The 26,156-nt window shown below is 35.8% G+C and overlaps 2 protein-coding genes across 2 annotated transcripts in view; one reads left to right on the top strand and one right to left on the bottom strand.

Moving 5' to 3' along the window:
• LOC128653398 (F-actin-capping protein subunit alpha-1) overlaps nt 1–16,112 on the bottom strand; it is an 83,379-nt gene extending 67,267 nt beyond the window's left edge. Inside the window, exon 1 of the mRNA XM_053706649.1 lies at nt 16,030–16,112. Coding sequence (XP_053562624.1) covers nt 16,030–16,068 — 39 coding nt within the window. The 5' untranslated portion in view covers nt 16,069–16,112. The remainder of the gene's footprint in view (nt 1–16,029) is intronic.
• A 6,142-nt stretch (nt 16,113–22,254) lies between these two features.
• Nucleotides 22,255–25,165, top strand: LOC128652376 (tigger transposable element-derived protein 1-like). The gene is made up of 2 exons (XM_053705315.1): nt 22,255–22,632; nt 24,158–25,165. The coding sequence occupies exons 1-2, from the start codon at nt 22,255–22,257 to the stop codon at nt 25,163–25,165; spliced, it is 1,386 nt and encodes a 461-aa protein (XP_053561290.1).
• Nucleotides 25,166–26,156: the final 991 nt, after the last annotated feature.

Below are 26,156 nucleotides of genomic sequence, written 5' to 3'. Positions count from 1 at the left end.
AAAAATATATTGATTATGGTGATAACTTTGTTCAGAAAGATATTCAGAAAAAAAGATGAATACAATTTTTTGAAGAACAATATTACTGTGGATCGCAAACATGAATTAACTTTCACTTTAATACACTTTTTACCTCTGATTACCTTGTACCTAAGCCTCTGCAGACTGCCCCTTTATTTCAGTTATTTTGACAGATATTCATTTGAGCCTATCTAGGTTTAGCTTTCAACAAAGATTGCCAAAAGAACAAAGCAAATTTGATAATAAAAGCAAATTAGAAAGTTGTTTAAAATGGCATGCCCTATCTGAATCATGAACGTTTAAATGGCCATGAAACCCAAAAGTTTTCTTTCATGATTCAGATAGATTATACGATTTGTAACAACCTAATTTGCTTCATTCTCTTGTTATTCTTTGATGAAGGAGCAGCAAAGCACTACTGGGAGTTAAATGAAAGCCAATAAAAAATGCATATATGTGCAGCCAAAGATACAAAGACAATTAAACAAATCACATAATAGAAATAAATTGTAAAGTTATTAAAAATTACATGATCTGTCTGAATAATGAAAGTAAACAATTTGGGTTTAATATAATTTTAATTTTGACTAGACTGTCCCTTTAATTAAAAGGGTTTTACTTTTATGATCAGATTTACTTTGTTCTTTGTCATCCTTTGCTGAAGAATATGTAGGCTCAGAAGCCTGCATGTATCGCTCAGCCAACTGTCAGCAGTGTTTGCAACAATGTTTATAGCAATGTTATACATAGTTTACACTGCTGCCATATAGTGTATTTAGCATTCTATGGCAGCAGTGTTTGCAATAAACTGTGGCAAACATTGCTGCCAAATGGCTAAGTAAGGACACATGACCGCTCCTGAGCTCACCTAGAATTACTCTTCAAAAAAGGATACCAAGGGAATTAAGCAAGATTGACCATAGAAATAAATTGGAAAGTTGTTTAAAACTTCCTTCTCTATCCAATACTTTCAACTTTCATTTCAACTTTACTGTCCCTTTAAGAAATATTCAAAAAGAAATAAAACCAGAGAGCTAGAAATGTCTCACTACATGAGCTGACAAAATGGATACAAAACTTAGGAGCCAAAAAGAATATTGAAAGGCAAGCCACATATTTTTACAGGAGCGGGGAAGTCATATCTATTTAAAATACTCCAAAACGTTATAAGCAAAAAGTAACATTTTTGTTCCCATAGCGAAATGACTAAGTATTTGTCATGTCATATTCTATGAGTCAAATAAAAATGCATTTAAAGGGACATTATACACATTTTTTTCTTTGCATAAATGTTTTGTCGATCTATTTATATAGCCCATAAAGTTGTTTTTTTTTAAAATGTATAGTTTTGTTTATTTTTAAATAACATTGCTCCGATTTTCAGACTCCTAACCAAGCACCAAAGTTTTATGTGAATACCGTCAGCTACCTTCTCCAGCTTGCTCTTGTTTGTGTAAAGGGACTTTTCATATGCAAAAGAAGGGGGAGGGGGGAGTGTCTTATTTCCCACTTGCAGTGGGTGTTCCAACTACCTTTTCAACAGAGCTAAACTGAGAGCTTCTAATTAAGTTTTTAAACAGTTTTATACTGGTTTATTATATCAGTATCTGTGCATCTTATTCTTTATAGTAGTGTCTATTACATGCAGTTATATGGAAATGAGTGTATACTGTCCCTTTAAGGAAAAATACACCAATAAAAATATTCAGGATCTGTCCTCCTTCTACACACTGCCCCTATCCTCCCCCCCCCCCCCCACCCAGTATACTGTCCGGATTCTTGTTCCTCTTTCTTATCTCTATTCATCTTTTATACGTTAGACAGTCTACTCCAGACTTTTTATTGTTTAAAAAGATAGACAATGCCTTTATTACCCATTTCCCTGTTCTGCATAACCAACTTGGTTATAATAATATACTTTTAACCTCTGATTACCTTGTATCTAAACCTCTGCAGACTGCCCCCCTTATGTCAGTTCTTTAAAAAGAAATGAATTTTAGCCAATCAGTGCTGACTCTTAAATAACATTGTGCACACTCACGTTAAGTTATCTACAGGACACACATGAACTAGCAGTATCTAGCTGTGAAAAACTGTTAAAATGTCCTGAGATAAGAGGAGGTCTGTAAGGGCTTAAAAAATAGCATATGAGCCTAGCTTTCAACAAAGAATACCAAGGGAACAAAGCAAATTTAATAATAAAAGTAAAGTTGTTTGAAATTATATGCCCTATCTGAATCATAAAAGTTTAATTTTGACTAGACTGTCGCTTTACTGTGACAATGATTTTTCAACCTGGTAACCAGTATTAAAGGGACAGTCTACCATAGAATTGTTATTGTTTTAAAAGATAGATAATCCCTTTATTACCCATTCCCCAGTTTTGCATAACTAACAGTTATATTAATATACTTTTTACCTCTGTGATTACCTTGTATCTAGGAACCTTCTGAAAGCCCCCTGATCACATGACTGTGACTGTTTATTATCTATTGTCTTAAATGTAGCATTGCTTTGTGCTAGATCTTAAATAACTTTCTGTGCCTGAACACAGTGTTATCTATATAGCCCACGTGTACTTTGTCTCTTTGCACTGAAAAAAATATTTTAAAAGCATGTGATAAGAGGCAGCCCTCAAAGGCTTAGACATTAGCATATGAGCCTACCTATGTTTAGTTTAAACTAAGAATACCAAGAGAAAAAAGCAAATTTGATGATAAAAGTAAATTGGAAAGTTGATTAAAATTAAAAGTCCTATCTGAATAATGAAAATTTAATTTATACTAGACTGTCCCTTTAACTGAGATAGATATATCCAAATTATGGTATACAGATTAAAGTTATAGTAAATTCTAGTGTTTGTGAAACGCTAGGATTTACCAGTAGAACAAATAAAGGGGACTTTCAGGCATGAAATATAAAATACTTCATGCTGAAAGTTTCCTTTATTTGTCAGAAGCGCTCGCCACGCTGAGCACCTCAGGCCGCCTGCAGCAAAAAAACTATTTTTCAGTGAGGTGACGTTTCCACCTTATAGCCAATAGCCGTGCGGGCCAGCTAGCACGCTATTGGCTAAGATCACCTCACTGATAAAATAGCGTTCTGCGTGGGCGTCCTCAGTGCGTTGAAAGCTGTAGACAAAGTAACTTTCAGCATGACGTATTTTATACTTCATGACTGAAAGTCCGTTTTATTTGATGGAATGGTAAATCCTGGTGTTTCAAACACGCTAGCATTTACAATCACTTTAAATTACACAAACCAAATTTGTTTTTTCATGATTCAGATAGCGCATACAAATTTAAACCGCTTTTTATTTTACATATACAGCATTATCTAATTTGCTTTGTTTTCTTAGTATCCCTTGTTGAAATGAATACCTAGGTATGCACTACTGGGAACAAGCCGCTGATTGGTGACTACACTTATAAGACTACTTACAATGGCTCACCTGATGTGCTCAGATAGCTCTCAGTAGTGCATTGCTGCTCCTTTAACAAAGGATACTAAGAGAATGAAGCAAATTTGTGAATAAAAGTAAACTGAAAAGTTGTTTAAAGGTGTATATCAGAATCTTGAAAGAAAAATTTGGGGTTTTCTGTCCCTATCACCGTATCGGTTCACAATGTAACCGTTTTTGAATAACAAGACTTTTAAAAAGTCAAACTTTAAAAGTTCACAATTGAGATAGACCATGTAATTTTAAACAACTTGAGAGAGGGCAGTTCAACCTAAAACATGGCTGTCACAGGATACAGAGGGCAGGAAAATAAAAGAAAATGTGTCAGAAATAGAAAAAAAAAAAAAAAATCTAGTGCTTATTTGAAATTCAGAATTAGTGCTGTAGCGTTCTCTTTCTTTATGCATCTAGTAATTCCACTGTATTTAATTGTCCTTAAAAAAAAAAGGGACAGTATACACCAATTTTCATATAACTGCATGTAATAGACACTACTAAGATGCACCGATACTGATATAAAAATCCAATATAAAACTCTTACTTACTTAGAAGCTCTCGGTTTAACTCTGTTGAAAAGGCAGCTGGAAAGCCCACTGCAAGTGGAAATAAGACACTCCCCCCTCCCCTTCCTCTGCATATGAAAAGGCGCTTTAAACAAACAGCAGCAAGCTGGATTAGGTATACATCAGTATTCTCCTAAAACTTTGGGGCTTGGTTAGGAGTCTGAAAATCAGAGCAATGTTATTTAAAAATAAGCAAAACTATACATTTAAAAAAACAAAAAACTTGATGGGCTATATAAATAGATCATCTACAAAACATTTATTCAAAGAAAAAAATGAGTGTATAATGTCCCTAGAATGGCAAAAAGCTCAGCCATACTTGTTAGTATTGTATATAAAAAAAAATGAGTTGCAAATGGTTTAAAGGGACTTTAATTAGAAGCTGCTGCTTTAGATCTGAGAAGCACTTTTTCAAATTAATTTCTTTTCAATGACCTCCCAGAACAAAAAGCTGCATTGACAACCAATTACAATTCAGTACACACATATATATTTGCTTATGCTTTCAATAAAGAATATCAAAAGAACAAAGCAAATTTGATAATAAAAGTAAAATTGGAAAGTTGTTAAACGTTAATGATTCGAATAGGTCATGCAATTTTAAATTGTGACTAGACTGCCGTATTGGTTCCATGAGTTTAGATTTTAAACTTAAAAAAAAATAAACCTTTCTAAGGAAACTTATTTCAATAATATATCTACAGTGCATAGATGTGTGTACTAACAAGTTCCCTTACACTATTTACTATGACTTTAAAGGGTAATTCCAGTGTAAAACTAAAATGTTCTGTTTCATTAAAGCAAAATATTTTTTTGTAATTCCCACAAGGGATGGTGGAGACACACAGGCACATGCCTCCACAGGTATAAAAACAAACCATTTCCTCAGGACAAGACAATCAGCTTTTTTTAAAGCTAAACAGTCATTTTTGTGGTTACATTTAAAGAGCATTGTCTGTAACAATCATGGTGTATTTGAATGCAAAATTTAAATTGAAGTTGTATTCCTTGGTAGTCATAAGACCATCTACATGTTTCTTTATATGAAGAGAACAAGTAACCTTTGTTTTACCCCACTAAAGCATTAGGAAGAGTGAGATACAGTTCTAAATGAAAGCAGTGTTAAAGGGACGGAATTGGAATTTAAAACCGACAGCAATTTCATATATTCCCGGAAACATTTTTTCATATGTACGCGGCTGCAGATTACATGCATTTGCCACCACACATTCTCCATGCCACATCATGAGGAACGAAATTTAATTATAGAAGCAAATTGGAAGCTTTTTTTTTTTTTTTTTTAATCGTATTCTCTGACTAATGAAAGAAAAATGTGGGTTTCATGTCCCTTTAAGAGTCATTATTCCTTCTCTCTCTATATTATCATAAATGCTGGCTATGGGGTCCATGAAGTCATTTTAGAAGATTACTTGGGCTGTATAATTGTTTAATGTATCAGCTTTCCCCACTAGATTAGTTACAGGTAGTCCTCGTTTTGCGCCGTTTCACAATAGCGCCTGTTCCAAGTGATCATGTGACCACCATTGAGGAAGTTGTTCCACAGGCTTCTTAGCTTAAAACAGAAGATTTGCAGAAGAGATTTTCCCACCTGCATTTATAATACAGCATGTGAGTAGTTTACCATTCATTTACTTTCTTAAAGGGCCAGTACAGCAAAATGTAAGAAAATTGCTATCATGCATATAAAAGAGCAGTAAGATATTAACAATATGTATCCATGCTGTCCTTTTTAAAGGGAAAGGAAACTCCAAATTTTCTTTTGTGATTTTTGGAGAAATCATACAATTTTAATCAACTGTCCAATTTACTTCTATTATCAAATTTGCAAATCTCTTGTAATAATTTGCTGAAGGGACATGGGCAACTAGCTGAACACATCTAGTTATCCAATCACAAGCGACAAATGTGTGCAGGCACCAACCAGCAGCTAGCTCCCACTATTTTAGGATATGTGCGTATTCATTTTTTAACATGGGATACCAAGATAACGAGGTGAATTTAAAAGTGTCTTAAAGGGACAGTCAAGTCCAAAAAAAACTTTCATGAGTCAAAGAGGGCATGTAATTTTAAACAACTTTCCAATTTACTTTTATCACCAATTTTGCTTTGTTCTCTTGGTATTCTTAGTTGAAAGTTAAACCTAGGAGGTTCATATGCTAATTTCTTAGACCTTGAAGGCCGCCTCTGCATTTGACAGTTTTTCACCAATAGAGGGCGTTAGTTCATCTTGTTTCATATAGATAACATTGAGCTCATGCACGTGAATTTACAGAGGAGTGAGCACTGTTTGGCTACAATGCAAGTCTGTCAAAATAACTGCACCAAGGGGGAAGTCTGCAGAGTCTTAGATACAAGGTAATCACAGATGTATAAACGTGTATTATTATAACTGTGTTGGTTATGCAAAACTGGGGAATGGGTAATTAAGGGATTATTAATCTTTTAAAACAACAAAATTTCTGGTGTTGACTGTCCCTTGAAAATTACATGCTCTACCTGAATCATGCAAGTTTAATTTTGACTTTCCTATCCCTTTAATGCCAACAGGAAGAGTATGTATTTGTGCATGTTACAAATGTCATTTTTATTTGCAACAAAGAATAAAAATGACTGCTCGCTGTCTGATAACAGAACTTCCCACTGATGGATAGTGATATGCCTCAAAAGCATAAAAACTATTTTTATATTGTTGTTTTTACATGAACAGCATTAATTTCAGGGCTTTAAATAATATAAAGTAGTACATAATAACACTATATATATATATATATATATATATATATATATATATATATATATATATATATAAAGTTATAATATATTACGAATGTCAATTTTATAAGGGGCCTGGAACCTAACTCCTTAACTTCCCATTGACTTACATTATATAACTAAGTTCATCTGACAACAATTTCTTTTTACAACTATTCTTCAGAAACAGAACCCGGCGTAAACTAAAGACTTCCTGTATTATTGTGAAATCTTCAGGTCCACGAGTGGCCTATTATTGATTTAGGGGAACTTTGTTTTATTTGTTACAATATTTCTTAGTTAAAAGATACAGTAACTTGTATTTTGTGGTGCCAAGGTTATAGTATCATTTTATATGTTGTAATACTGTATTTGTATAAATGTTATATCCAACTTTTTGCTGAATACGATACAACTAGTACATTTCTAAATGTGTCAAGGTTATAGTATAATACTAAATGCTGTAAAACTGTATTTGTGTAATTCCTGCATCTCACCTATAATGTCATTTGTATTTATTTATGGTTTGCCTAATGCCTCATTAAAAAGAAAAATATATATAAATAAAATCACTACCAGCATTTCCAGTTACTGAGAGTGCCAATAAAGCAGTCACATTCAAAAAGAAATGTCTTAATCTAATTTAAAATTATAAGCACCTAAAAATGGCTTTCAAAATTAGAGATATAGACACACACATTTTTTTTTTTAAATACAATAAAGAATTCCATGTTTTAGCTAATAAGAGCAATTTGTATGACACGCCCTAGAAACCAGTGATTAAAGGGACAGTCTACCATCGAATTGTTATTGTTTTAAAAGATAGATAATCCCTTTATTACCCATTCCCCAGTTTTGCATAACCGACAGTTATATTCATATACTTTTTACCTCTGTGATTACCTTGTATCTAGGAACCTTCTTCCAGCCCCCTGATCACATGACTGTGACTGTTTATTATCTATTGTCTTAAATTTAGCATTGTTTTGTGCTAGATCTTAAAAAAGACACTCAGGTTTTATTACATTTTCATGATTCAGATACAGCATGTAATTTTAAACAACTTTCCAATTTACTTCCATTAAAAAAAATGTGCAGTGTATTTACACTTTTTTTGAGTCACCAGCTCCTACTGAGCATGTGCAAGAACTCAGACTATACGTATATGCATTTGTGATTGGCTAATTGCTATCACATGGTACAGGGGGAGTGGAAATATACATAACTTTGAAATGTGTTAGAAAAGAATCTACTACTTATTTGAAATTCAGAGTAAATGCTATTGTATTGTCTTGTTATCTTGCATTTGTTGATTATGCAAATCTGCTGTGTTTACTGGTCTTTTAAATAACTCCCTGTGCCTGAACACAGTGTTATCTATATGGCCCACGTGTACTTTCTGTCTCTTTGTGTTGAAGAGATTTAAAAAGCATGTGCTAAGAGGCAGCCCTCAAAGGCTTAGAAATTAGCATATGAGCCTACCTATGTTTAGTTTAAACTAAGAATACCAAGAGAAAAAAGCAAATTTGATGATAAAAGTAAATTGGAAAGCTGATTAAAATTAAAAGTCCTATCTGAATAATGAAAGTTTAATTAATACTAGACTGTCCCTTTAAGCTTACCACTTTGAATCTGCTGCCACTTTAAATGTGCAATGAACTGTGGACCCACTTAAACAAAAAGGCTTAATACCATATTTGTAGCTGTAGATGCCTATGAAAATGTTTTGCATACACTGAAAATACCCACATTTCTTAACAGGAACTAATTACCGCAGCTGATGCAGTTCTTTGGTGAATGCAAAGAATTCAAGAAAATATCTGTGTTGAAACATGCAGAAGTGCCTCAGTTTACTATTGCAGGAAGCAAAAATACTGACATTCTCCCCTTTCAAAGAAGTGAGAATTGAAACCTCTAAAGTTTGAAAGCAAAAGGAACAGAGTTGGTGAAAATAAGTGCAGTACACAGTGTACTGCAGCCTTTTCCAGCAGACAAGGAGTGAAAAGGCCATAATAGTCATTTTTACTATCGAACCTTCACTTGCAAGTGTTTAACCCATGCAAAGGGGTTGAACACACAATACAAGTGTTGCTTGGGACTTGCGGGAGCACTGCTTTGGATTGGATCAGTGCTGTGCATGTGCTAAGCGGCACTTCTACTATGTGTTTAAACCCTTTGTGATAGTCTTATAATTACATGGCCTCACAAATTGTATTTTTCAGACTATTATGGCTAGGGTTGCCACCTCGGCCACGTTTTCCTGGACACTTATGAGTTACACATGTTGCAGGGTGTGCAGAGCGAAACAAGCATTATGGTGCTGGACAGCATAAAAATAGTGACCCTGGACCGCACTATTCATGTTCCTCCCTGCACACCCTGCAGCATGTGTAACTCATAAGTGTCCAGGAAAATATGGCTGAGGTGGCAAACCTAATTATGGCCCTTTAAAGCAGCAGTGGACAAATTTCTATAAAAGAAGCCAGACAGAATATTGTAAATAAGTCTGAAGCAATACTGACCTATTCAATGGAATTTACAGATTATATCTTAAAACACAGAATAGCTAAGAAGACAGAAAGTGCAGGGAGAGCAGGAGGTGTCGTAAAAATCATGAGGGGGGCTTAGGTAACAGGCAGACAGTGTCCAGTGTAGGAGAACAGACAGGGGAAATATATAGCTTTACATAGAGCATATACTGACATAAAGTTATATATCAACATTGAATCAATATCTACAAAGATGTGAAATTGTATATACAGGGGGAATACAAAAGTTAAAAAAAGACAAAAGTGTGGACATAGGCTTACCTGTGTACCTATGTATAAAGAATGTGGAATATACACTGTAATTGACTAAATGAAAGTATATTACAAAAAATTTTGATCATGTGTTAAGAATCCAGAGTCCACATTTAGTCCAGAATTAAACAAGTTGAAGTGCATTATCATTTTCATTTCAAAGGTTTTTCTTTCCATGGTGTTTTTGAAGTTGCCTCTGAGAATTTTGATTTTGAGGTTTTGGATGGAGTGGTCAGGCCACTACTCCTAGAGGATCCCACACTCAAAAAAATCTTTCCAAACCCCTCAATCCTGGCATACAGACAACCACCTAACCTAAAGCAGAAACTAGTACATAGGAAGCTACCCCTTGAGAAAAAGAACACTCAGAATGGAACCAAGTGCTGCTATAAAGCTCTCTGCAAACTGTGTCAACACGTTTGTGAAAGCAGCACATAATAAATCCTATAACATTAAAGGGGCATATTCATGTATATCTGCAAATGTGGTATACATGATACATTGCACTGCATGTGAAGTGGGATGCTATATTGGAGAAACAAGCCAAAAATTGCACCTTCGGATGAACTTACACAGACACTCAATCAAAAACCACTGTGAAACAAAATACTGCACCCCTGTTGGTCACCATTTCACCCAACCTGACCACTCCATCCAAAACCTCAAAATCTAAATTCTCAGAGGCAACTTAAAAAACACCATGGAAAGAAAAACCTTTGAAATGAAAATGATAATGCACTTCAACTTGTTTAATTCTGGACTAAATGTGGACTCTGGATTCTTAACACATTATCAAAATTTTTTGTAATGTACTTTCATTTAGTCAATTACATTGTATATTCCACATTCTTTATACATAGGTACACAGGTATATATATGTGTTTAGGGTCCCTTTAAGTCACATTAAACAAGATCGACCAATAGATCAAATCATGTGAACAGGTCTTAAAATGCTCATAATGTGAAAAAGTTATTCAGAAATCATCCAAAGTGCAGTACTGCTTTAGCGTATACTTGACCTGCTTTACCACTATACCACCTGAATAGGTGCTGAATACAATCTTAATAGGTGGTTCCGTTAGGTGAGCGGCTTTTGCGCTCTACCAACTGAATAGGTGGTTCTGATCTGAGTTTAGTTATTATTAGTTATTCTGTGGCGAGTGACCTCCAAATCAATGTTGACTAACAATTTATATTGCAACATATTGTTAAACAAAGAGACTGCAGTTATATTTCTCTAACACCATAATCTGATGGAAGAGCTGACGAATAAAAAGAAAACAAAATGGGGAGAATTATTGCCAAACTACATGGTGAAGTGGTGATGCTTACAAATAGTCCATATGAAGATTTTTTCATTTTATTTTGAAATGACATGAAAAGGTATATTATCATTACATTTATTATTCATTGCATTATATTTCTGATTTTACATTGCTTTTGTTTTGGTGATGTTGACATTTGTGAATCAAATAAATATGTTCCAATGACATGAGGCAGAACGTTTTTTTCACTTTCTGCAATGAGATTTTGTTAGTGAAACATTTTCTGCATATCATTTTTTTTTTTTTTTAAAAATCAGTTTTAAATTAGGCACTTACACTAAAGCACCAGTACAAATGCAATGTGTTGGTTAACTGGAGAATAAAGCTATTTTTAAAGTTTTATGATATGGTGCAGCAGTGGAAAATTTCATTGCAAATTAGCTGCAGACAAAAGAAATTGTAAAGTGTCTCTTTAATTTATTTCCTTTTCTCTTGGTCTAACAGAAATGTAGCAATAAAAAAAGGTGCATTGCTCATACGAATTTCTTACATTAAGAAAACACAGCTTTGCAGACTGGAAAAAGCTAGGGGGCAGGTTTGAAGAAAATCTGAGAGCCAGTCAACAATAAATGCTCTGCCGCTTTGCAGTGCTACTGCGTCTGTTCACTTCAAACAGCACTTACACACTGCAGCCAGAGCACAGCTCTGTTTGAAGAGAACAGCCTGATGTAGAGCAGCACTGCAAAGTTAAAGCAGTGACAGTTCCTACATGTGTCCTGTTCTTTCTGCAGACGTGATGCATTTTCTGCGATGACATCTCAGATCACTGCATGTTCTCCCTTGGGACCATGCCTTTTTATTGAGAATGTAAAATGAGTAGTCAAATTGGTTTAATACGTAGGAGCCAGTAAGAATATTTGGGAAAATATTTTTAGGAGACCAGACAGTGATATTTGCATATAGATATAAAGAGAATAACTCAAAAAGTTAGGAGCCAGGGTTAAATCCCAGGATTGTTGAAGTATGTATGTATGTATATATATATGTATGTATATATGTATATATATATATATATATATGTATATATATATATATATATATATATATATATATATATATATATATATATATATATATATATATATATATATATATAAATATAAAAAAGGGGAAAAATCTGTCTACTGCAAGGAAGTGCATAAATGCAATAAAGCATTCTATTAAACCTTAGCACTTCTTTACAAAGCTGGACAACTATCAAAAGGGTTATTTGCAAGTAAAAAAGAAACTTCAAAGACAAATTAAATTGTGGAGTTTTGGTTTTATGCTGCATTCAACAAGCTTATAATAGCCAACCTGTCACACTAACATTTGAGGATACAGGAAACTAATAGTTGTTTCCAAAAATCTAAATGACAGCACTTAAAGGGACAGTATACACCAATTTTTTATTTAACTGCATGTAATAGACACTACTATAAAGAATAATATGAACAGATACGGATATAAAAATCCAGTATAAAACCTTTTAAAAAAAACTTACTTAGAAGTTCTAAATTTAGCACTGTTGATAAGATTAGGCTGGGAAACCCACTGAAAGGGGTATATAGCAGACCCTCCATCCATCCCCTGCATATGAAAAGACCAATTATTACACAAACAGAAGCAATCTGAAGTCTATATACATCAGTACACATCTTAAACTTTGGGGCTTGGTTAGGAGTAAAAACTATACATTTTTACAAAAACACCCCAAGATGAGCTATATAAATGGATCAGCTACAAAACATGTATGCAAAGAAAATCTAGTGTACAATGTCCCTTTAAGTGCAAAACATTTTATAAAAAAAATAGTTGTTTTAGTTAATTATAAATTTTATGTTAAAAACATATCTACTAGAGGGTTCTAAAACACTATCCAAATACCATACAAAATCAAAACCTCTATTGCACCTTATTTGCGGTGCTGCAGCAGAGATCACTAGTGTCCATCTTCAACCTAAATTAATCATTGGGCAATTTTAAAACCATTTTAGGAAAATATTCATTTTACATTGGTTTATTTTTTGTTCATATGAAAAGAAGTTCAAACAAGATTTGTAGTAATAAAGCAAGTTTCAGAATTGTAGCAGCGATTCTTTGCTACTAATTGTGAACAACCAACTGCAAAAGCACACAATCTATTGTTATAGTAATTAATATTAAAGGATTACTAACTTTTTTTTTGTATTGTAAAACGGAAAAACATACTGCATATAAACTATAATAGCAATGTAATTTACCTTCTCATTGTTTAAAACGAAGCTCCCTTTTTCCATAAAATTATATTTTATTTTATTACGATGACATCACGTCATCCAACCCACAAATGTGGGCCGTCTAAGTGCTAACAAAACCGCCAATCGGATCTCATTTTTGCATATAATTTAAATCTATTATCTGTATTAAACGCATGCGCAATACCATCTAATTTCTATCGCATGCGCATATTGCAGCAATCAAGCCGACATCATAGCGAACATGAAAAAAAACACATGCGCATTTACAATTTCGATCGATTCTATAGGTATTCAAGCCAATCTACTCTACAATATATTGCAATGCTAGCGGTCCTCTTTTGCATCGCTAAAGGCAATATCGGCTTTCAAACATTGAGACATGATATATACAGTGATTCAGACTTGTTAATTTATGGTGACGTATCCTGTGACGTTGTGCTAACTTGCGCATGCACAATGCGACTAGGAGTCGCCATCTTACAACTGCAGTTGTCAGCCCGGATTGGGAATCCGTAACGGCTGACAAAAGAGGGGTTTTGGAAAAATTAATTATTTTAAACATAGATATTTTAACGACGGTACATATTTAATACAGAATCCACATTAGAAAATGCTTGATTAATATGTATACTCATATGTGATTGCCATTACATTTCTGACTACAGTGTCCCTTTAAGCATGTTCTATATTCTTATTACAGAACTGAACATGGAATTCAGTTAATGTTTTAAAAAGAGATGCATTTAATTTTTTAATCAGAATTTTGATTGTTTGAATCTTACATTATTTGGTTACACTTTGTGTGTTTAAGGCAAACTCAAGATCACACATGGTTCTAGAATATAATTTTGCACTGAGCAAAAATCATAAGACTAATATCTTCACCAGTCATTAAGAATTTAAAAGGGACAGTCTACACTAAAATAGTTATTGTTTTAAAGGGACAGTCAAGTAAAAAATAAACTTTCACGATTCAGATAGGGCATGTCATTTAAAACAACTTTCAAATTTACTTTTATCACAAATTTTGCTTTGTTCTCTTGGTATTCTTAGTTAAAAGCTAAATCTAGGTAAGCTCATATGCTAATTTCTTAGACCTTGAAGGTCGCCTCTAATCTGAATGCATTTCGACAGTTTTTCACAACTAAAGGGCATTAGTTCATGTGTGTCATATAGATAAAATTGAGCTCACGCACATGACGTTACCTAGGAGTCAGCACTGATTGGCTAAAATGCAACTGTCAAATGCACTGAAATAAGGGGGCTGTCTGCAGAGGCTTTGATGCAAGGTAATTACAGAGGTAAAAAGCGTATTAATATAACTGTGTTGGTTATGTAAAACTGGGTAATGGATAATAAAGGGATTATCTATCTTTTTAAACAACAAAAATTCTGGTGTTGACTGTCCCTTTAAGATAGATAATGCCTTTACTACCTATTCCCCAGCCTTGCCCATCCAACATTGATATAATATACTTTATAACATTGAAACCTCTAAATTTCTGCCTGTTTCTAAGCCACTACAGACAGCTTCTAATCACAGAGGTAAAAAGTATATTAATATAACTGTGTTGGTTATGCAAAACTGGGGAATCGGTAATAAAAAGGTATTATCTATCTTTTAAAACAATAAATAATTATTTTGTAGACTGACCCTTTAATTAACCATTCAGAATTGTTTTTTGTCTAATTTCAATGTTTCAATAAAGAGTGAATTGGTTGGTTTGGCAAACCAGCTAGTTAACTCTTTGTAAACAATTTTAAATACAATGTGATGTTTTTATGCCATCAGTGACATAAAATCTCCTAATTCTACCATTTAACTCCCTCCAGAGTAGTTTTTTCCATTAAGACTATTGGTCAGAAAGGACTATGCAAAAGGAAACCTTATAGAGAGTATCAAGGTTCTTTTTCTGTCTTCTGTTCTATAATTAGAAGAAACCCAAGGAGTGGGTACACAGCAGTGCTGCACACTGACACTGAACACACACTCGCAAGCAATAAAGAGTGACCCCATGGGCATGACTTCAAACCAAGAATGAAAGGCATGCTTGGACTAGCAGGGAAATGCTATAGAATCTATAAATGATCAGCTTTATTTATGTGAACTCAATAACCATAACAGTACAATAGAACTGGCAACATTGTGCCACAATAAAAAGTGACAAATAGGGATTCAAGTTTAAAAATAAATTACATTTCATATATAATGTTATTTATAACTAACTATAATGAAGATGGTTTTGTATTATACTGTACTGCTCAATCTGTTGGAAATATCAAGGCATTACTATGATTCAGCATTGCAATAAGCAACCTAGATTTGGCCAAATACTGAACAAGTTGTATGCAACTGGCCATTGAATCAGGATCCACAGCTGCAGGACTTATTATTGGGGACAAAAGGAAATCACCACCTACTATTGACACTTTATTGACATATCAGCACAAATCTATTTTTATCTCTCTCTCTCTCTCTCTATATATATATATATATATATATATATATATATATATAAACCCACACTTATTTGCAAAAGTTGTATGTGCATAGTTATTTTTCCAAAAGGAATATAATATAGGCAAGTGTAGGATATTGTTGGCTTTGGCATGTATTTGCCACCACACAAATATCTAACTATGTTGTTGCTAGATACTTAACCCTTTCGCTTCAACTTGCTCAACAATGCTCTTCCTGTTTCATATTTAGCTTCTAAACTGGAAGGGGAAGAGTTAACTAGGAATCGATGACAATGAATGAGTTAAATGATTTCCCAAAATACAATATCCACCGGGATCAGACATCAGCAGGAAAACGTGTTAATTAAGAATCCACCAAGTTCTTGGGCGAAACGGGTAATTACTTACCTTCTCCTCATCCGACACCCGATCCTCATAGTCAGCCATCTTGGTTCGAACTGGCCCCACCCTCTGCGAATAGGGCGCAAGGCACAATGGGAAGAGAGAGAGGAAACTTCTGACAGCAGCCGGAAGCAACGACAATCTACAGCCGCCATATTGAATGTGGCGGAAGTCCAGTCAAAACTTGCCAACATTATAATAAATATTTTCCTGTATACTATTAACATGGTGACAACTGCGTTTCGTAAAAATACAAATACGCAGTCTTTGGTTAGTTTCTTTAGACACAAAATTATATAAAATATTTACAAACTGGAATAAAAAATATAGTTTGCAGCAGGGAACAGATACAGTAAAATAAATTAAAGTTGTACACAAAATAGATTGTGCACACGAAGAAGCATTAAGTATGTATGCGAAAAAATACTAGGTCTAGTACAGACTAGACGAGAGAGTGTTTGTTAACCCTTGCACCCACTGTAGTTAGTCACAGGCTTGCCTGGAGTGTCAGTGGTTAGATTGTGACAAACTGGTTAGGGTGGAAAGGGTCTGTACCTTTATGTGCCAAACTGGTACTGGGTTGTTTAACCCTTTACATCACAGTCAGCATTTGAAACAGTCCTAAATAAACAACACTTACATATTTTCAATGTTGGATTTTGATAGTTATATTTCACTACTAATAGAATAAACCTTCCAAGGCTTCCCTCACTGACTTTAGTCCCTGATTGTGATTTTATAATCATGAGTTATAAGATGCAGACATCCCAACTCTTCCTGATTGTAATAGAGGCTCCCTGATGCCAGAAAATGGAATGCAATCTCCCTGAAACTCCAAGTACCATGATCCAATGTGGCCCGAATCCGGAAAAGTGTTTCTTTAAGGAATGCCTTTAGTTGCTGGGACGTATTAGAACCCCCAAAGCATGCATCAGTAACCAAAAAGCCCCCACTAATTTTAATAAAATAAAACACAAATACTACCTTAATTACTGCACGTAATTAAACTTCGTATTCAGGGAGGTGGCTTCACCCACTGAGGGTGGTGGGTGGCAGAGGAAGGGGGGGGAAATACTTTTCAAAAGGGATCTTCTGCCAGTACTTAAAGTGAAAGTGAAGTTATTGTCTATTGAAGCCTACTTATCCTTTATCAATATGTCCTTAATCTAGTCGCTAAGTTTTTTTCTATATTACACATTTCGTTTGCCCAATAAAATATCTATAAAATTCCCTACAGTTTGTCCCCCAACTCCTCACCAGACCTACTTCCTACTTCTTGAAGTCGTGACGTCTTCAGCGGTCCCACCCGCTCTTTACTTATCTCAAATGCACATTCACGAATATGATTTAAAATGCACATGCGCTACTCGCCGATGCTGTCGTCCACTGCGCATGCGCTTATTGCCGATACTTATAAACGTCCGTAAGAAGCCGATGACGTAGGACAAGGATTCCTAATGATAAGTAATACGCATGCGAGAAACGGGAGCGCGCTTGCTTATCAAGCTGAAGAAAAATTTAACACACATGCGCAGATGAATATAGGGGCGGATGACGTTGAATGACGGCCGCCTAATGGCCAGTATTTCAAAAGGAAAAAAAAAACAATTATACGGGTTGAATTTGGGGACGAATTAAAAAGGCTTTATAAAGGTGATAACTTCATTGATACGAAAATTTATATAAATTGATGAATGAAACTTCCATTGATTTTATAAACAGAATACTATACCTGGTCGACATTAAGCTAACTTTACCATCATTTTAAGATGGCGGGGACAATTGTGGGGTGGGGGAGGGAAGAGAGCTGTTTGGGAGGGATCGGGGTGGGATGTGTCAGGTGGGAGGCTGATCTCTACACTAAAGCTAAAATTAACCCTTCAAGCTCCCTACAAGCTACCTAATTAACCATGTCACTGCTGGGCATAATACAAGTGTGGTGCGCAGCGGCATTTAGCGGCCTTCTAGTTACCAAAAAGCAATGCCAAAGCCATATATGTCTGCTATTTCTGAAAAAAGGGGATCCCAGAGAAGCATTTATAACCATTTGTGTCATAATTGCACAAGCTGTTTGTAAATAATTTCAGTGAGAAACCCAGTTAGTGAAAAAGTTAAAAACATTTTTATTTGATCGCATTTGGCGGTGAAATGTTGCCATGAAATATATCAAAATGGGCCTAGATCAATACTTTGGGTTGTCTTCAACACTACCCTAAAGCTACAATTAACCTTACAAGCTACCTAATTAACCCCTTCACTGCTGGGTCTAATACAAATGTGGTACGCAGCTGCATTTAGCGGCCTTCTAATTACCAAAAAGTAATGCCACAGCCATAAATATCTGCTATTTCTGAACAAAGGGAATCCCAGAGAAACAATTACAACCATTTGTGCCATAATTGCACAAGTTGTTTGTAAATAATGTCAGTGAGAAACCTAAAGTTTGTGAAAAAATGAACGATTTTTTTTTATTTGATCGCATTTGGCGGTGAAATTGTGGCATGAAATATACCAAAATGGGCCTAGATCAATACTTTGGATTGTCTACTAAAAAATATATACATGTCAAGGGATATTCAGGGATTCCTGACAGATGTCAGTGTTCCAATGTAACTATAGCTAATTTTGGAGAAAAAAAATAGTTTGGAAATAGCAAAGTGCTACTTGTATTTATTGCCCTATAACTTGCAAAAACAGCAAAGAACATGTAAACATTGAGCATTTCTAAACTCAGGACAAAATTTAGAAACTATTTAGCATGGGTGTTTTTTGGTGTTTGTAGCGGTGCAACAGATTTTGGGGGTCAAAGTTAGAAAAAGTGTGTTTTTTTCAGTGACGTGCAGTGAGGTCAGAGGCTGGTGAGGCACTAGATATGCTACACCGGAGAAACACATATACAGAGGGCTGCAAGTACCCCCAACAGGGCAGGTTTAAATTATAGCTGAACCAGTGCACAGGGGAAATAATCAGCATATGGGTGAGAGCAAGTTAGTAACCACTGAGTTACTGATCAGCTGATTACTTCACCTGTGCACTGATTCAGCTATAATGAAAACCTGGCCTGTTGGGGGTATTTGAGGACCATTTTTGAGAAACACTGCACTAAAGCACCAGCTCATCGGAAATGTATGTTGCAATATAAATTGTTAGTCAACATTGATTTGGAGGTCACTCGCCACAGAATAACTAATAATAACTAAACCTATCAGAACCACCTATTCAGTTGGTAGAGCGCAAAAGCCGCTCACCTAACGGAACCACCTATTCAGGTGGTATAGTGCTAAAGCAGGTCAAGTACACGCTAAAGCAGTACTGCACTTTGGATGATTTCTGAAATTTTTTTTCACATTATGAGCATTTTAAGACCTGTTCACATGATTTGATCTATTGGTCGATCTTGTTTAATGTGACTTAAAGAAGGGACCCTAAACATATATATATATATTCAAAAAAATAATAGCGCTCAGAGTCAGGCACAGAAGACTTGCAGACTTTGCTTACAATATGAAAGTTCCAAGACAAAGGCTTGATAAAAAAATTCCAACCTTTATATATATATATATATATATATATATATATATATATATATATATATAGTGACGTGCAGTGAGGTCAGAGGCTGGTGAGGCACTAGATATGATACGCCGGAGAAACACATGTACAGAGGGCTGCAAGTACCCCCAACAGGGTAGGTTTAAATGATAGGTGATGGGTGAGAGCAAGTTAGTAACCACTGAGTTACTGATCAGCTGATTACTTCACCTGTGCACTGATTCAGCTATAATAAAAACCTGGCCTGTTGGGGGTACTTGAGGACCATTGTTGAGAAACACTGCACTAAAGCACCAGCTCATCGGAAATGTATTGATTACCTGGAGAATAAAGCACACATACTCTGCTCACTGACACCCACACACACTTTGCTCACATACACACTCACACAATTCTGTGGCACAGTGCCAGTTACTAAGCAATTAGAACGATACACAATCTCTTCTCTACTAACTACTGTATTGTAAAAATAGAAATAATTTACCATACAAGTTTTACACAAAGGACAAGTTATCAATACTGCCAACACAGCTGCTGCAATATGGTGTTCAAGAAACGCACGTGCACATCCCACTTAGGTATGCTCTTCAACAAAGGACACCAAAGGATACCAAAAGAATGAAGTACATAATAAAAGTAAAATAGAAAGTTTTGTGTGCAATTTCTATCTGAATGATGGAAATTTAATGTAATTATGACTTTCATATTCCTTTCAAAAACTAATTTAATTTACTGACATGGGGCAAGTAACAGTTAATGCTAATTTTCAAAATATAAATAACTGGAAAAGTTGATTAAAATAGCATGTTCTACCTCAATCATGAAAGTTTAATTTTAAATGTCCTCTCCCTTTGACTATGTGTTTAACCAGTTACTTTACAGTGGCATTATTTTTAAAAACATTTAACTGCAATAATTACATATATTTTTTAAATGACTCATTATCTCCTTTTTATTAATATAAACTTGTATACAAGCAGCACATATTAAAAACACAATGCAACAGCTTCAATTGATTTGTGAATTACAAGTTAACAGCAGTCTTTAAATAAATGGAGACAGAGAGAGAAATAAAAATAGATACTGCATCCTCTGACTGAACAGACATAACATATATGGAGTTTGTACCTAATTAAATCAAATAACCATGAAAAAGGGAGGCTTAGCAATATTCAATGTCAAAAACGTTAGTTTAAATAATGTGGACACTGCACACTTAACTTCAAACTCTGGGTTTTAAATGATGGATTTAAATTGAATTGACCCTTTGACTTCCTGTCAGTATTGGGTTATGCTCACTTACTGTCCCCCACTGTTAATGAGCTGTATCTGAACACAATTTGTGAATCACAAGAGATGTAGAATACTACTTTACTCTTCTGCTTGGTGTCATCTGTTCTTAGGTTACCTCAGCTTCCAGTTGTGTCACATGACCCTGCTCACTGCATCCTCCTTCTAATTAATCTATATATCCTTCACTTGCTAGGAGGCATCAAGAGGGGTGCCTCCTATTGGTACCAATTTCTGCTGCTAATATATTGACAAAACACAGGTGGCGCTGCAGCACAGCTTTTCCTTTGACCCATGTACTGCAATGGAGAGAAGCGTTCCTGTACCTGCCTCTCCATAACATTACATGAGGGGGGAAATGGTGGAACAATTTTTTTGGGGGGGACTTTTTTTTTTTTTATTAAAATTTAATTAAGCTTTGGCCCCTTATGGCAGGGTAGGCACTGCCTCCCCTGCCTCCTATGAGTGCACGTCCCTTTTTTTAAATTTTTTCATCATATTTTATATTTTTTTTATGGTAAATTATAAGATATGATGAAAATAATGGTATCTTTAGAAATTTCATTTATTGGCGAGAAAAACGGTATATAATATGTGTGGGTACCCTAAATGAGTAAGAGGAAAATTACAGCTAAACACAAACACTGCAGAAATGTAAAAATAGCCCTGGTCCTTAAGGGAAATAAATTAAAAAATGGCCTTGTCCTTAAGGAGTTAATATAACTATGTTGGTTATGCAAAACTGTGGAATGAGAAATAAAGGGATTATCTATCTTTTTAAACAATAAAAAATCTGGAGTAGGCTCCCCTTTAATATTAAGTAGACTACTTACTTTTTACCTCTGGGCTAGTATATATATATATATATATATATATATAATTATATATATTTATATACAGGCATACCCCGCTTTACGGACCTTCACTTTACGGACACTTGTAAGTACGTACATACCTGTTACGGACCCTCTCTTTACGGACACTTGCGAGAACGGACAAAAACCGGAGCTGGCGCACATGAACAGTTAGTCTCTATGGTTCTACAAGGCCAGGAAGCCGCGCGCCAGGAAGAGGTTTCATGCGCGCCAGGAAAAGGTGGGGTTTCCACTCACTGTCTAGAAGCCGCGCACTAACGACATTGCAGTTAGAAAGTGAATTGTGAGTACAGTACTGTACACTTAAGTGAATCGTGAGTACACTGTATTGAAGATTCCAGCACCCAAATTGGTCTTTTATTCCTGGGATAATACTGCACTGTACATAGAACTTTGTGGAACATATACACGTACAGTACTGATTGTATCACGCTTGGCACACAGAACAGTAGAATAATTAACTGTACAAATGTACTTTTACCTAGAGCTGACTGATTGTGGAAGCTTTGCAATAATGGCAGATAAAAAGAAATGCCGTAAATCTATTACCTTGGATATGAAGCTTAAAATTATTAGATTGTATGATGAAGGTGTAATTCAAGCTGAAATAGGCCGAAAGCTAGGCTTCACTAGGACCACAGTTAATACAGTCATGAAGAACAGAGAAAAAATTGTTGCAGAAGTTAAAAGTGCTACGCCTGTTAAAACCACAACAATTCGAAAAAGGGATAGCATTGTTGCAGACATGGAGAGACTCTTAATACTTTGGATAGAAAATCAGACAACACGCCATGTTCCTGTAAACCAGGCAATTATACAAAGTAAAGCCTTAAGCCTATCCAATGACCTGAAGGCTAAGAAAGGTGAGGCAGAAAAGGATGCTGAATTTGTTGCAAGCCGTGGATGGTTTCATAGGTTTAAAGGGACAGTCAACCCAAAAATTACTGTTACTTATTTAGATTAGTTAATTAACAATCTTTACATCAAACTCTAGCCCAATTTTCATCTAAATAAACTTTGGCAGAAAATACACTTACTATAATACACTTACTCATCTGGCCGTTTTGAAATGGCCACCTGACTCCTCCTTCTGTGACGTCTCCCAAAAGCTTGAACTACAGCACTAGTACAGGATCCTCTCGTCCCTGCGCGCTCCTTTCATTCAGTTCATTGAGACACTCATATGGCACCCCCCCTCACACTATCTCCCCTCACTTTCTTTCAGCAGAACGTTCTGTCTGCACTAACACACCCACACGCTTAGCAGCAACAAGATACACTAGAGATATCAATCTCTAAGATGTCACAGTAGTATTCCCACAATAAAAAAACGTAACTGTGGATACATTTAATGAAACATCTATTTAAAAAGCATCCCATTTTTATACAAATGTAAATCAATATACGCTCCCACTAAACTAAACAGAGCGGAAGTGTATGCCCAACCGTCCATCTATTTACATAACAAACCCGTTCTAAGCCATTCCACATACACTGGTGCTTTTCAGTTGTGAACGATCTCTAACCACCACTGCTGTTAAAAAGAACCCCACAAGCCAGTACTTCAGATTCTCACAGCTAGTGCTCCCCCGACCACATGCTCACCGTTCTCCGGTCCTCCTCGGCCAGCACCCCCGCACACAGATCGAAGATCACAGAGCACTAGCTGTGAGAAGTGCTAGTGCTCTGTGATCTTCGCTCTGTGTGCGGGGGTGCTGGCCGAGGAGGACCGGAGAACGGTGAGCATGTGGTCGGGGGAGCACTAGCTGTGAGAATCTGAAGTTCTGACTTGTGGGGCTCTTTTTAACAGCAGTGGTGGTTGGAGATCGTTCACTACTGAAAAGCACCGGTGTATGTGGGATGGCTTAGAACGGGTTTGTTATGTAAATAGATGGACAGTTGGGCATACACTTCCGCTCTGTTTAGTTTAGTGGGAGCGTATATTGTTTACAGTTGTATAAAAATGGGATGCTTTTTAAATAGATGTTTCATTAAATGTACCCACAGTTACGTTTTTATTGTGGGAATACTACTGTGACATCTTAGAGATTGATATCTCTAGTGTATCTCGTTGCTGCTAAGCGTGTGGGTGTGTTAGTGCAGACAGAACGTTCTGCTGAAAGAAAGTGAGGGGAGATAGTGTGAGGGGGAGTGCCATATGAGTGTCTCAATTAACTGAATGAAAGGAGCACGCAGGGACGAGAGGATCCTGTACTAGTGCTGCAGTTCAAGCTTTTGGGAGACGTCACAGAAGGAGGAGTCAGGTGGCCATTTCAAAACGGCCAGATGAGATCTAGTAGGTGTATTTTCTGCCAAAGTTTATTTAGATGAAAATTGGGCTAGAGTTTGATGTAAAGATTGTTAATTAACTAATCTAAATAAGTAACAGTAATTTTTGGGTTGACTGTCCCTTTAAGAAGAGGTCTAATCTACATAACATCAAAGTACAAGGAGAGGCAGCTGCTGCAGATACTGAGGCTGCAGAAAGCTATCCAAGTGATTTTGCAAAAATTATTGAAGATGGAGGCTACTCCATGGATCAAATTTTTAATGTGGATGAGACTGGTCTATTCTGGAAGATGCCTGCAAGAACCTTCATTGCAAGACAGGAAAAATCAATGCCAGGCTACAAGCTAGCTAAAGATAGAATAACCCTTCTGTTAGGTGGCAATGCTTCTGGTACCTTAAAGCTAAAGCCTTTGCTAATTTACCGTTTTCAAAATCCAAGAGTTTTGAAGAACTACGTTAAAACTAGACTTCCAGTGCATTGGAGGGCTAATAAAAAAGCATGGGTAACTGCAGACCTTGTTGAGGATTGGTTTGACACCTGCTTTGTTCCAGAGGTGAAAGCTTATTGCAAGGACAATAATATCCCTTTCAACATTTTGCTGCTTGTTGATAATGCCCCTGGACACCCTCGAACGCTAGATGAGCTCAACCCTAACATTAGAGTGGAATTCCTACCACCAAATACCACCTCATTACTGCAGCCCATGGATCAATGTGTCATAGCCACCTTCAAGTTAAACTACTTAAAAAGAACATTCAGTAAGTGTATTGCAGCAATAGACAAAGAAGAAGGTGCAGGGCAAGAAGTCCTATCGAAATTCTGGAAAAGCTACAACATCTTGGATTGCATTAAAACTGTAAGAGATGCTTGGAATGACATAAAGAATACCACAATGAAAAGGGCCTGGAAAAAATTATGCCCACAGTTAGCTGATGATTCCGAAGGCGTTGATGATTCTGTAGCTAATGTTACTGAAAATATTGTAGACATGGCAAGGCAGTTAGAGCTGGAAGTAGAGACAGAAGATGTTGCTGAACTGCTTGCAACCCATACTGAGCCCCTCAGCAATGAAGAGAGGAGAGAGAAGAAGATGTGCAAAATGGGGTTGAGATCATCGAACAGCCTTAAGGCTTAACTTAAAAAATTCTCTTTGAAGCTTTCCGTCATCTTGATAGCGTCATGGCTCTTTTTGAAAAGCATGATAGGGACTTTGAAAGAAGCTTCACAGTCAATGGTAACATTTCGGGGACTTATTCCTGTTACAAAAGAAGAGAGCTACACTTCAAACCTCCATAGAGACTTACTTTTCTAAAAGTCGATCAGCACACAGATCATCATCGACAGACAGTCATTTGGATCCCAGATCATCAACATCAACTGACAGTCCATTTCCAGCTCTGACATCACCACCCAGTCCTGCTCCTTCTCTTATTGCTACTTGTAGTACACCCAATTCGCCAGCAAGAAAGTGTCTCGCCTTTGAAGAGTTGACTTGTGAAACAGAAGATACCAGTATGACTTCATCCTTACTAGAATGAATGCTCATAGCTGATCCTAAGCTTAGAAAATATTGTGTTTATTTTGCAATACAGTAAATATGTTCTGTTGCCCTAAGCTGATCCTAAGCTTAGAAAATGTGTTTATTTTGCAATACAGTAAATATGTTCTGTTGCCCTAAGATGATCCTAAGCTTAGAAAATGTTGTGTTTATTTTGCAATACAGTAAATATGTTCTGCTGCCCTAAGCTGATCCTAAGCTTAGAAAATGTGTTTATTTTGCAATACAGTAAATATGTTCTGTTGCCCTAAGCTGATCCTAAGCTTAGAAAATGTGTTTATTTTGCAATACAGTAAATATGTTCTGTTGCCCTAAGCTGATCCTAAGCTTAGAAAATATTGTGTTTATTTTGCAATACAGTAAATATGTTCTGTTGCCCTAAGCTGATCCTAAGCTTAGAAAATGTGTTTATTTTGCAATACAGTAAATATGTTCTGTTGCCCTAAGATGATCCTAAGCTTAGAAAATGTTGTGTTTATTTTGCAATACAGTAAATATGTTCTGTTGCCTTTAGCTGATCCTAAGCTTAGAAAATGTGTTTATTTTGCAATACAGTAAATATGTTCTG

This window comes from Bombina bombina, chromosome 3 (genome assembly GCF_027579735.1).
Source record: "Bombina bombina isolate aBomBom1 chromosome 3, aBomBom1.pri, whole genome shotgun sequence".
Lineage (NCBI taxonomy): Eukaryota > Metazoa > Chordata > Amphibia > Anura > Bombinatoridae > Bombina > Bombina bombina.
This window is presented reverse-complemented; position numbering and strand designations above follow the sequence as displayed.